Source organism: Rhinoderma darwinii, chromosome 5 (assembly GCF_050947455.1).
Source record: "Rhinoderma darwinii isolate aRhiDar2 chromosome 5, aRhiDar2.hap1, whole genome shotgun sequence".
Classification (NCBI taxonomy): Eukaryota; Metazoa; Chordata; class Amphibia; order Anura; family Rhinodermatidae; genus Rhinoderma; species Rhinoderma darwinii.
In genome coordinates this window covers 287166380-287179705 of record NC_134691.1, presented here as the reverse complement: position 1 = coordinate 287179705, position 13326 = coordinate 287166380, and the positions used below count along the sequence as shown (strand labels likewise).

Genomic DNA, 13326 nt, shown 5'->3' with positions numbered 1-13326 from the left:
TAGGGAAGACTCTATCTACCCAGCAGCAATTTCACTAATTCAGAAATGCATAACCTTTTTTGGCCCTAGGGTAACAACGGTAGATTGTAGTACTTGAAGTGGGAACAGAGACACTTGGGCAATGAAGTTTCAGGAAAAGCGTTAAATTTCCTCACCAAGTGACGTCAAGAATGCCAAAGAATACCAGTCAGCTGAACTGGGCAGAAAGGCAGGACTAAAGGGATATAAGTGAAACAGTCTGTCTTCTCCAAATAATTGACACAATAGACTGAGCGTGGGTATAAAGTGGGGGTAGGCCACAGCTTTATTATTTATAGCATGGATGGAGGGAAAAAACCTTGTCCGCAGCTAAAACCCGAAGATCTTGATCTCGTTGACAATAACCGTCACCTCGCGTGCCACGCCACCGCTGCCGCGGTGGGCACGTCCTAGTTGATACGGCAGGTGACTGTACTCCCGTCGTCCCTAGCTTGACCGGACAAGGCCCCTCCACACCGCCAGCTGTGACTAGGAACAAATAAACAAAGGGACAAAGTAAATAACATATTTTTTATACACAGAACACAAAGGCACACTTGCCAACCAACCAAGTTACATACATTAACAGAATTTGAGCTGACAGAAGACTACAACATTCTTAACAATGTTACAAGCCCTTGAAATACAACTTCTCAGGGCGGGCGGGCGGGAGGGTTCCTTCACGATCCAAAGGGGGGTCCAAGAGGAAGCAAATCCCTCGTGTAGCCTAATTTATATGGGTGGGAGGGCCCACCCAGGATACTCCCAACAACCCCACCCTACCCAGGGGATAATAAGCCTGCTGGGTAAATCCCTTAAAGGGGACATACCCTATAGTCACCAGCTCCCATGCCTAAACAGCATGTGAGCTGTGAAGAGAGAACTGATCAGGGAGGCGCTGGAGACGGGTGAGATAAGTAAGACCTATTCACCTGGGTATGATCATTTTCTCTTCATCATATTGCTCCCTCTTCATCTGCTCAGCAACGAGTATACCTGTAATGTGCGCTGCACCAAATGATTGACCCAAGACTGGACTATATCTATGAGGAGCAGCAGAGACAGATTATAATAAGGGCAAAGGGTACAATTGCCCAGGGGCCTCCATCACCTTGGGGCCTCCATCAACCAGTTTCATCCGGGCCTTCAAGACACTCCAACCTGCAAAACAAGAGAGTATGAAAGGATTTAGGCCTCATTTACACGAGCGTATTATACGCGCGTGCGACGCGCGTGCTTTTCACGCGTGTCGTACGCACCTATAATAGTCTATGGGGCTGTTTAGACGATGCGTGAATTTTGCGCTGCGTGAGTGCGTTGCGTAAAACTCACGACATGTTCTATATTCTTGCGTTTTTCACGCAACACGCACCCATTGACTTCAATGGGTGCGTGAAAACAACGCATGCCACACGGACGGTCCCGCGTTGCATGCGCGAAAATCACGCAAGAGCTGTCAAAAGGATGAATGTAAACAGAAAAGCACCACGTGCTTTTCTGGTTACAAACATCCAAACGGAGTGTCAAATTAGAGATGAGCGCACCGAACTTCACCGGGTTCGGCCGAACTCGTTTTGACCGAACCCGGCAAAAAATGTTCGGGTACGCGACGTCAGGAGACAGTCACTGCCCACGGTGCTCAAAGACTTAAACTGTTTCAGCACCATGGACAGTGACTTGCGATCACAATATACATATACGTGTAAAAAAAAACAGAAGTTCGGACTTACTGATAAGTCCCGGCTCCTTCCTCCAGTCCGACCTCCCGGGATGACAATTCAGGCCAAGTGACAGCTGCAGCCAATCACAGGACAAGCACAGGCTGCAGCCAATCACAGGCTGCAGCGGTCTCATGGCCTGCCGCGTCATCCTGGGAGGTGGGGCCGGATGACAAGGGAGGGACGCGTCACCAAGGCAACGGCCGGGAGACCGGACTGGAGGAAGCAGGCAGTTCATGGTAAGTTTGAACGTCTTTTTTTTTTCACAGGTTGGGGTATATTGTGATCGGCATTCACTGATGAGGGTGCTGAAAGAGTTACTGCCGATCAGTTAGCTCTTTCAGCACCTTGGACAGTGACGGGCGTCGACTACCTCATCTCTATGATGGCGGCTGCGTGAAAATCACGCAGCCGCGCATCATACACGGATGACACACGGAGCTGTCAAATGCCTTTTGCGCAAAACGCACACGCTCGTGTAAATGAGGCCTTAATGTGTACATGATGCATAAGAGGTGATCATACAGCTTTTTACTAATACTTATATATATATAAAGGCTGCACACTACTGACTATACAGGAGGGATAAGCAGCTGTCTACTGAACCTTGTGTTCCCCAACAGCAGACATCAGGAGACAGTCAAAAAAACATTATTAAACGTGTACATTATATAAAACTAAAAAAAGTCTGATGAGCCCAAAAAACTGTTCTTACAATGCGCTTGCTAAGGGCTTTTTCGCACTGTGTTTCCCCTTCATAACTGAAGCTCGTGTCATATTATCAGACGTACCGATAGGCTACCATTATATCGACGAAGGCCACCATTAGGTGGTATATTGAGGGGATTCTATTTTTTTGCTGTAGCGTCTAGGACCCTGTAATGGCAGGAAGAAGGTGAAGGGAAAGTGAGCCCTAATCTACCCACCGCCCTGTCCCTGCCTATTTGCAACGACCCGCCCTAGGCGACGGGGTACAACTGGGCGGCGGTCCCTACGCTGTCTAAGTGCACGGGAGAACAAACAGGGAACACGCAAGGGAAGGGGTAGTAGCCCACGGAACGCCGCGAGGAAACGGAGCGGTGAATGAGTAGTCCGGACCAGGATGAAGTGGAGTATACCCAAGGAGCACGGAGGAGGAAGCAAGCCAGGGGCAGAGCGAAGCAGGTAAAGCGGAACTGCAGCAAGGCAGAAGCACGGCAGAAGCAGGCTGGAGCAAGCAGCAGTGAGGCCAGGAATCCAGAAGAATTACAAGCACTGAGGAGGAGAACACGGCAGGTAATAAAGGACATGGGGCGGAGCTAACTCCGACTGACCAGGCCGCGATAGGCTCTCCCACTCCTGAGCCTGCCACCCTGGTTGGTGGGAGATGGTGTCAGTCGAACAGGTCTGGCCTCAGGTGTGGATTGATTAATCCCAGGAGTATACCTAGACGTAGTACCTGGCAGATCCCTAACAGTACTCCCCCTTTTATGAGGGGCCACCGGACCCTTACTAAGAGGACCCGGTTTAGTAGGGAAGAGAAGGTGGAACCTCCTGATCAATACCCCAGCATGAACATCACGGGCAGGTACCCAAGTCCTCTCCTCCGGCCCGTATCCTCTCCAATGGACCAGGTACTGGAGGGATCCCTGGACCATCCTACTGTCCATAATCTTGGCCACCACGAATTCCACCCCCTCAGGGGTGAGAACGGGAACAGGAGGTTTCCTCGAGGGGGACCAGGACGGGGAGCAGCGTTTAAGGAGGGAGGCATGGAAGACGTCATGTATGCGAAAGGATGGGGGTAGCTCCAGACGGAAGGATACAGGGTTGAGGACTTCAATGATCTTATAAGGTCCAATAAATCGGGGAGCAAACTTCCTGGACGGGACCTTAAGGCGCAAGTTCCTGGACGACAACCAGACCAAATCCCCGACGACAAACCGGGGGTTAGCAGAACGTCTACTATCCGCCTGAATCTTTTGTGCGCTCTGGGACGCCTCTAGGTTCTTCTGAACCTGGGCCCAGACAGTGCACAGTTCCCGATGAACATCCTCTACCTCAGGATTATTGGAACAACCAGGGGAAACGGAGGAGAACCTTGGGTTAAACCCGAAATTACAGAAAAACGGGGAGACCCCTGACGAGTTACTGACCCGGTTATTCAGGGAAAATTCAGCAAGGGGAAGGAATGAGACCCAATCGAATTGACAGTCAGAGATGAAACACCTTAAATATTGTTCCAGGGATTGGTTAGTCCTTTCCGTTTGGCCATTAGTTTCGGGATGGAAGGCGGAGGAGAAGGACAGATCAATCTCCAACTTTTTACAAAAAGCTCTCCAAAATAAGGAAACAAATTGTACCCCTCTGTCAGAAACGATATTGACTGGGGCCCCATGGAGACGCAGGATGTGTTTCACAAACAAAGAAGCTAACGTCTTGGCGTTATGTAGCTTCTTAAGGGGCACAAAGTGGCACATCTTGCTGAAGCGGTCTACTACCACCCACACCACCGACTTGCCCTGAGATGGAGGCAAATCGGTGATAAAATTCATGGAGATATGGGTCCAAGGTCTCTGGGGAATGGGCAAGGAACGTAGTAGGCCCGCAGGTCGGGACCTAGGGGTTTTGGACCTAGCGCAAACCTCACAAGCGGCGACGTAAGCCCTAACGTCTTTAGGCAACCCAGGCCACCAATAGTTTCTGGTAATGAGGTGTTTGGTGCCCAAGATGCCAGGATGACCAAATAGAGCGGAGTCATGGTTTTCCCTGAGTACCCTTAGCCGGTATTGCAGGGGAACAAACAGTTTGTCCCCAGGGACGTTCCCGGGAGCTGCACCCTGATCAGCCGCGATATCAGAAGCTAAATCAGAATCCGTGGCAGAAACGATTATACCAGGGGGTAAAATACAAGCAGGATCCTTCTCGGAAGGAGGATTGGCCATGAAACTACGTGACAGAGCGTCAGCCTTAATATTCTTGGACCCAGCCCTATAGGTAACCAAGAAATTAAATCTGGTAAAGAATAGTGCCCACCGAGCTTGTCTAGGATTAAGCCTCCGGGCCGATTCTAGGAAAACCAGATTCTTGTGATCCGTAAGGACCGTTACCTGGTGTCTGGCCCCCTCCAGGAAGTGCCGCCACTCTTCAAAAGCCCATTTAATGGCTAGAAGTTCGCGGTTGCCAATGTCATAGTTACTCTCCGTGGGCGAAAACTTCCTAGAGAAGTAAGCACAGGGGCGGAGATGGGTGAGGGAGCTGGTACCCTGGGACAAGACGGCCCCCACTCCCACCTCGGATGCGTCAACCTCCACAATAAATGGCTCCTCTTGTTTGGGCTGAATCAGCACGGGGGCCGACATAAAGCACTTCTTGAGGGTCTCAAAGGCCTGGACGGCCTCAGGGGGCCAATGGAGGACATCAGCACCCTTGCGAGTAAGGTCCGTAAGAGGCTTAGCGACGACCGAGAAGTTGGCAATAAATCTCCTGTAATAGTTGTCGAACCCTAAAAAACACTGTAACGCCTTAAGGGAGGCAGGTTGGACCCATTCCGCCACAGCCTGAACCTTGGCAGGGTCCATGCGGAATTCATGAGGAGTGAGGATTTGCCCTAAAAATGGTATCTCCTGTACCCCAAAGACACATTTTTCAGTCTTAGCAAACAGATTATTCTCCCGAAGGACCTGGAGCACCTTCCTGACATGCTCCACGTGGGAGGACCAGTCCTTGGAAAACACCAGTATGTCATCAAGGTACACAACAAGAAAATTACCCAGGTAATCTCTCAGGATTTCATTAATAAAATTCTGGAAGACAGCAGGGGCATTACACAACCCAAAGGGCATGACCAGGTATTCGAAATGACCCTCGGGTGTGTTGAACGCAGTTTTCCACTCATCCCCCTCTTTGATGCGGATAAGGTTATATGCCCCCCGTAGATCGAACTTAGAAAACCATTGGGCTACCTGAACCTGATTAAAAAGATCCGGAATCAAAGGAAGGGGGTACTGGTTCATTACGGTGACCTTATTCAGGTTACGATAATCAATGCACGGCCTAAGACCACCATCCTTCTTCCCCACGAAGAAGACGCCAGCACCTACAGGAGAAGTCGAGGGGCGAAAGAAACCCTTGGCCAAGCATTCTTGGATATACTCCCTCATAGCTTCACGTTCAGGACATGAAAGATTAAATATCCTACCCTTAGGAAGCTTGGCACCAGGCACCAAATCGATGGCGCAATCGTAATCTCTATGGGGGGGCAACACCTCGGAGGCCTCCTTAGAAAACACATCGGCGAAGTCCTGAACAAACTCAGGAAGCATGTTTACCTCCTCCCGGGGAGAAATAGAGTTAACAGAAAGACATGACATAAGACATTCACTACCCCATTTGGTGAGATCCCCAGTATTCCAATCAAACGTGGGATTATGCAACTGCAACCAGGGAAGACCTAATACCAGATCAGACGATAATCCCTGCATTACCAGTACAGAGCACTGCTCCAAATGCATGGAGCCAACCAGGAGTTCAAAAACAGGAGTATGCTGAGTAAAATAACCATTAGCAAGGGGAGTTGAGTCGATACCCACTACAGGGATAGGATAAGGTAAATCAATAAATGGCATCTTTAGAGACATAGCAAATTCCACAGACATGATATTAGCAGATGAGCCAGAATCCACGAAAGCCCTGCCCGTGGCAGACCGGCCAGCAAACGAGACCTGAAAGGAAAGCAAAATTTTATTGCGTTTCACATTAACGGGAAATACCTGTGCGCCCAAGTGACCTCCCCGATGATCACTTAGGCGCGGAAGTTTTCCGGCTTCTTATTCTTGCGCCTGGGACAGGTGTTCAGTAGATGCTTGTCGTCCCCACAGTAGAAGCAGAGACCATTCATTCTGCGAAACTCCCTACGTTGTCGAGGGGACATGGAGGCCCCGAGTTGCATAGGTACCTCCGAGTCCTCCATGGAGGGGCGAGGAGACGGGACCTCGGGGGGGATCGCAGAAAAGTCAGAGGGGAGCACATTGAAGCGTTCAAGCTGACGTTCCCTGAGACGTCGGTCAAGTCGTACTGCTAGGGCCATAACCTGGTCAAGGGAGTCAGAAGAGGGGTAGCTAACTAGCAGATCCTTCAGGGCGTCAGATAATCCTAACCTAAACTGGCACCTTCGGGCCGGATCGTTCCACCGAGAAGCTACGCACCACTTTCTAAAATCAGAACAGTATTCCTCAACCGGTCTCCTACCCTGACGTAAGGTCACCAGCTGACTCTCGGCTAAAGCAGTCCTGTCAGTCTCGTCGTAAATGAGTCCGAGGGCAGAGAAAAAACGATCAACAGAGGAAAGTTCAGGGGCGTCAGGAGCCGAGGAGAAGGCCCACTCTTGGGGCCCTTCCTGGAGTCGGGATATGATGATACCCACCCGCTGGTTCTCGGAAACTGAGGAGTGAGGTTTTAGACGGAAATACAGTCTGCAACTCTCCCGGAAGGAGAGAAACGTCTTACGGTCCCCTGAGAACCGGTCAGGTAACTTGAGGTCGGGTTCTAGAGGTGAGGTGAGGGGAACTACAAAGGCAGCGTCACCCTGGTTGACCCTCTGGGCCAGGGCCTGGACCTGTAGGGAGAGGCCCTGCATCTGCTGGGTCAGGGTCTCAAGGGGGTCCATGATAGCGTCAGCGTAGGAGAAATGGTAGACTAGGTATGGGCTTGTAATTATGTAATGGCAGGAAGGAGGTGAAGGGAAAGTGAGCCCTAATCTACCCACCGCCCTGTCCCTGCCTACTTGCAACGACCCGCCCTAGGCGACGGGGTACAACTGGGCGGCGGTCCCTACACTGTCTAAGTGCACGGGAGAACAAACAGGGAACACGCAAGGGAAGGGGCAGTAGCCCACGGAACGCCGCGAGGAAACGGAGCGGTGAATGAGTAGTCCGGACCAGGATGAAGTGGAGTATACCCAAGGAGCACGGAGGAGGAAGCAAGCCAGGGGCAGAGCGAAGCAGGTAAAGCGGAACTGCAGCAAGGCAGAAGCACGGCAGAAGCAGGCTGGAGCAAGCAGCAGTGAGGCCAGGAATCCAGAAGAATTACAAGCACTGAGGAGGAGAACACGGCAGGTAATAAAGGACAGGGGGCGGAGCTAACTCCGACTGACCAGGCCGCGATAGGCTCTCCCACTCCTGAGCCTGCCACCCTGGTTGGTGGGAGATGGTGTCAGTCGAACAGGTCTGGCCTCAGGTGTGGATTGATTAATCCCAGGAGTATACCTAGACGTAGTACCTGGCAGATCCCTAACAGACCCTCTACCAAACTTGACCTGCCATGGGAGAAAGGCAAGCATTTATTACAGCATGTCCAAACCCAGGCAGCTGCTTCACCTGACCTCCTGCACACGGCCATGTGTGTGAATGATCGGTGATTATGGCACGGACGGGCAGCGGACCGTTCACACACAAGATGTGCATTCATTTCAATGAGCCTGGACCGCAATTGCGGACCTTATATTGACATGTCCTATTTTTTTTGCGGTCTGGGCTACGGGCAATGCAACGACCATGGAAACCACGGTCGTGTGCATTGGCCCATAGGTTAGCATGTGTTTTATACTATCCCTAGTTGCAGTTGTGTGCATGACGCCTAAGAGACGGTCCCCAAGTGACCAAGATGATGGAGAAAATGTTCCTCTCTCCAAAGTGATTCGTTCTATGTAAACAATTCAAATAAAATATAACAAGAGACTTACAGATAAATAAGAAAATGTCAATTCTATCCAGTTATAGTGTTTGTTGACGTGTCGGAATTGACAAGGATTTTGGTACAGATTCCGTGCCGGAATCCGCTTCAAATATGATGACAAGCCGCATCCTATGCATGTGAATGAGGTTTCTACTACCCTATTCACAAGCTACGGAAAAAAAATCAACCACGGAGATAAGGAGAATGCTACTTATTTCCACGGATTCTGCACATAAAAAGCAGAGGATCAGCCCTTGTTGAATGAGAATGGGACTAATATTCGTGCAGATCTGGAGCACAACCGCGGCAGAAATCTTAGTCTAAGCCATTAAATCTAGCGTGTGAATCTAGCGGTGGTAACTGGACGTAACAGTGTACAGTAAGGCCCCATGCACACAGCTGTGCCCGTAATCACGGGCCGCGATTGAGGGCACAGCTGGCCGCGGACAGCCACCCGCATTCTCGGCCCGTGCTCCTATACAAAATATGCGAGCACAGCCTGTAAAACGCAAAAGATAGGACATGTCCTATCGCTTGCGGTACACTTCGATGTAAATAAACGGGAAGGTGCCCGTGGACAATAGAAGTGAATGGGTCCGTAATTGCGGTCCTCAATTATCGACGATTTTTACGGTCGTGTGCATAGGGCCTAAGGCAGATTTTTCATTCACTAGTCTGGGAAAGCTGGGTGGCTACCTTTGTGAGATTATGATATACATACTAGTTGTCATCCAGCTTTCCTAGAAACAGATATAAACAGTACAATGCTGACATAAGGAAACAACCAGAGAACCTGTTTTTAGCAGTTTATTATTTTTTTGTGTGAAAATGGTCTAGAATCTTTTTTTACAAGTGCTTACAGCCTGTCACTAGTTCATATAAGTTGAACTGGTGTACTGATCTGAATTAAAAGCAGATAAAAACAGACACGGTGCCACATAGTGCAGATAAAAGTGATAAAACCACAGGGGCAATTAAACAACAAGAAAATTGCTCACCTAGGGTTGTGGACACCGTTTAGATGTCACAAAAGCAAAAGAGCTGCTGCCAGATCCGTGCACACACAAAACAAATTTGTTGTCAAAAGGGTAACTGTAAAGCCACAGAGAAAAGGGGACCAAAACGGCGCTGCTCATAAAGATGTCAAATAGAATGTAAATAAATAATGTATTTATTATGGAGAAAGGGCTACGCGTTTCAACGCCGGCCGGCGTCTTCATCAGGCCATAGATCCCTGCAAGCTTGCGGTCCACCGTGCGGCTCATGTCCCACGTGATGAATTGCTTGCGTTCCATCTTGCGGTTCACTAGCCGATTCGTTCTTAAATCGGCTACTGTGTATATATTTATATTATATTTTTTTTGGGCTACATAGTTACCAAGGGATGTTTCTTTTATAATACGAACTTACTCCCTCTTGGATTAACCTCTCATCTCCCGCCTACATCAGATAATATGTGAGTACTTACTTTTTATTACGTTTTATAAAAATGTTTCTTCTGTTGTATAATTATTTACAGAATTGTTAACATCTTTCTCTCTAAAGGCACTTTAATATATGTATGTTTTTATGTTATAGCAATTTTAGCATGTTTTGTAATCATCATTGATGAAACGCTTGTATAATTTGTTTTGTCTGACCTTTGACACGCCCATGTTGGCGGTTTTTTCTATGTTTCAAGCTAATTTACTTTCACTTCCTCCATGTATATAACCGTGCGTATACCGCACTGTATGTATTGGCCTGATGAAGACGCCGGTCCGGCGTTGAAACGCGTAGCCCTTTCTCCATAATAAATACATTATTTATTTACATTCTATTTGACATCTTTATGAGCAGAGCCGTTTTGGTCCCCTTTTCTCGGTCCCCTTTACAGTTACTGATCTGAATAGCGCTGTCTCCCTGATTCCAACGGTGTTTATTTTTTGTTTTTTCTTCCTAAACTCCATTACTCCAGAGATATGGCCCACTGTTCTGTTGGCTTCATATATGCTCATTTGCTGTAGTTAGCCAACGGGGTGGAGCTAGTTTCCCTGCCTCTGATGCTGACCAATCAGCGCAAGGCAGCTTGAGGGTAGTTCACGCTCTGTTGGCTAACTACAGCAAAATAGCATATAGGGAGCCAATACAACAATGGGTTATATCTCTGGAACAGGGGTCTAGAAAAAAAAATCAGGAAATCAGGACAGGAATCAGGGAAACTGCACTATTCAGGTCAACAAACCAGTTCAATTTATACGACCTAGTTTCAGGTCCTCCGCCATTTAATACTGGGGTCTGTTAACCATATGGGGTAGACATGTTGGTGGTGATACCAATACCCAGCACCTACGCCTTCTGGTTAAAAAAGAGGGACACTGCATGGAGGTTGAGCTGTGCCATCCGCTGGTGGCGGCACCTGTTGTCACCTGAACAGATTCTTCATTAGGAGTTCCCCTTTAACTGTACATCTCACTACATTGTGTTATGTCATGTTAAATATTAACCCTTTCACTCCTCCTCAGCCCAGGTATCTATCACTATCATCTCGCCAAGTCCTCCCTCTTATTATAGATTTCTTGTGTATTACTGGCTGACTCCACTGTACACATAGAAAAGCCATGAAAGCTGATCCTGTGTCACACACACCGCTTGTGTAATGTTTGCAGATAGCAGCACTTGGATGCCATCCACAAGTTCACTCTTCAGTCTGCGCTGGAAGAAGACTGGCACCACTGACAGAGAGAGAGGGCAGGTCTCAGCCCCCAGCATGCTGCCATCTCCAGCACTGCCTGTGTAATCACATAGAGAGCGGGTGAGAGGAGGCTGAGGGTTACCCGGACTGCGGGCACTGGCTGTGGGATTCCGAGGTGACAGGGCTGAGCACACTGACACCTGGAAGGACGGAGCGCGTCATCTGACAGAGCAGGAAGTGGTGGGAGGCTGTAAGGTCGGCGACATGGGCTAGAGAAGAGCTCCTGCCTCACCACAGCTGTCCAGCATGGCAGCATCCAGCAACTCCAGCCTCTCGGGCTCTTCACTCTCCTCAGGTAGGTGCTTTCTCCGGTCCCTTCCTCAGGACGGGGGATGGACGGTGCGCGGAGCTGACAAGGAGGTGCTGCTGTGCAGCGCCTGCTCTAAGTTTCTACAGATGCAGCAGGTTTGAGTTTGAGGGATGAAGTAGAGCTGAACCTGTCAAATGATGCAGTAGGACTGAGTTTGCCATATGTAGCCCAGCTGAATCTGTAAAATGCAGGTAAAAAGGCTGAGTTGTCCAGATGTAGTGGTGCTGAATCAGTTGAGGTAGTAATATTGAGTTCGCCAGATGTAGTTGAGGTGAATCTGTCAGATGTGTCAGGGCTGAGTTTGATAGATGAAGCAAAACTGAACTTGTCAGATGTTGTAGAGCTGAGGAGTGCTGGATTAATTCTAGCAGGGCTTAGTGTGCCAGATGCAGCAGAGCTGTGTTTGAAACATGCAGGTTCAATTGTAACCCTTTGAACTGTATTGTTACTTCTGTACATATCACTTTATAGATAAAAATGCAATAAAAAATATTGAAACAGAAGGACGCAGGTAGAATTTGCAGACTGAAGCAGAGCGGATTTGTAGCAGGACCATGTTTGTCAGTAAGACTGAAATTTATATTTGGTATAATCACCATCATAATATCATGACGTTACCTGTGGTTTTACATAGGACTGCAGGTAAACCTGCTCCTTTAGCTTCACTCCGTAGTAAGAATGACCATACGGAAACAGTCTGCTGCATCTGCAGATTACGTATGGAATAGTAAAAAATGAGTCTTGCTGGATTTAGCACATCCGGCGGGAAGATATCATCTCTCTACCAGACTCCCACAATTTACTGTAGAATATAAAAACATTAAAAATAAAAAATGGAATTCACTCCGCGCTCCAATGACGAATATCTGTCCATCTTCTGCGAAATTTTGGGGTAGAAATGACAGTTGCACATCCTCACTTACTTTCAATGGAAATTGTGTTCGTTTTCTGTGCTGTTGCCTGATCTTATATAACACAGTTCTGCTTCGGCTGCTGTTGTCTGAGCCTAATTATGTTTCTGTGTATCCCATTTTCATTGCTGGGGGTTGTTTAGTAGAGGTGTATGCAATGTAAACAGCAGAACGGATCATTCTCCTATATGATGGACCTGATCATTTACACATCATGGATATAATAAGTCTACATTGTAACTTGTTGCAATTCATCAAATTGGAATCGTGATTTGTGAGATCAGACCCCATAATGGGGAACGACAAGGTTTTTTGTTATTTTCCTACCCCTACACTGCTGCTCCGAACCCCTTCATTCTTGTCATTGCTGGAGGTCCCAGTGGTTGGACCCATACCGATCATACTTTTACTGTATATCTAAGTAGGAAGTCATCAGGGACAAGGTAGGGGTTTCAGAATGCACCCCACCACCCTGTGGTCCCTAAAGTTTAGTATGATAGCTCTCAGATCTACAATTGCCCCCTGTCCCCCCTTTTCACGTCAATCCCTAGTGTTCTTATTTATATTACATACCCCCTCCACACATGTGCAGTTCTCAATGCAGTGAGCTTATTATACATCGGAACCTACAGCATTAGGTCCCTACGGTCCCTTGATTTTTATTATTTCTTAAATGTTTTTTTTTAAAATAGGGAACCGGACAGCAGTTTCCAGGCCTCAAAACAGCTGACAGGGTATAGAGGAGGGGTAGGGCATTTTAAACATACCCTTTCTTTCAGTCATGCAAGTTAACAATGTTAAATTCTCCCAGCTCACCGATCGCAAGTGCCACTAGGACAGCACTTTATACTGCCAGCCCTGCTCCTCTGCTCTGAGTGACGTCTCCTGCTTGGCCGCCAGTGCTGTCGCTCAGAGAGTGGC

At 48.4% G+C, this 13326-nt stretch overlaps 1 protein-coding gene and 1 long non-coding RNA gene across 4 annotated transcripts in view; one reads left to right on the top strand and one right to left on the bottom strand.

The window, feature by feature from the left end:
• Positions 1-331: 331 nt before the first annotated feature.
• LOC142651949 (uncharacterized) lies at positions 332-11565 on the bottom strand. Its single transcript, XR_012847742.1, has 3 exons — positions 11417-11565; positions 951-1179; positions 332-507 (listed from the first exon to the last, which is right to left on the bottom strand). It is a non-coding gene; the product is annotated as an uncharacterized LOC142651949 (long non-coding RNA).
• Positions 11076-13326, top strand: part of CHN2 (chimerin 2) — a 274266-nt gene continuing 272015 nt past the window's right edge. Inside the window, exon 1 of one of the 3 annotated variants that reach the window (XM_075828623.1) lies at positions 11076-11479. In XM_075828623.1, coding sequence (XP_075684738.1) covers positions 11431-11479 — 49 coding nt within the window. In that variant the 5' untranslated portion in view covers positions 11076-11430. The remainder of the gene's footprint in view (positions 11480-13326) is intronic. The other 2 variants (XM_075828625.1, XM_075828624.1) reach the window with 2 other exon arrangements.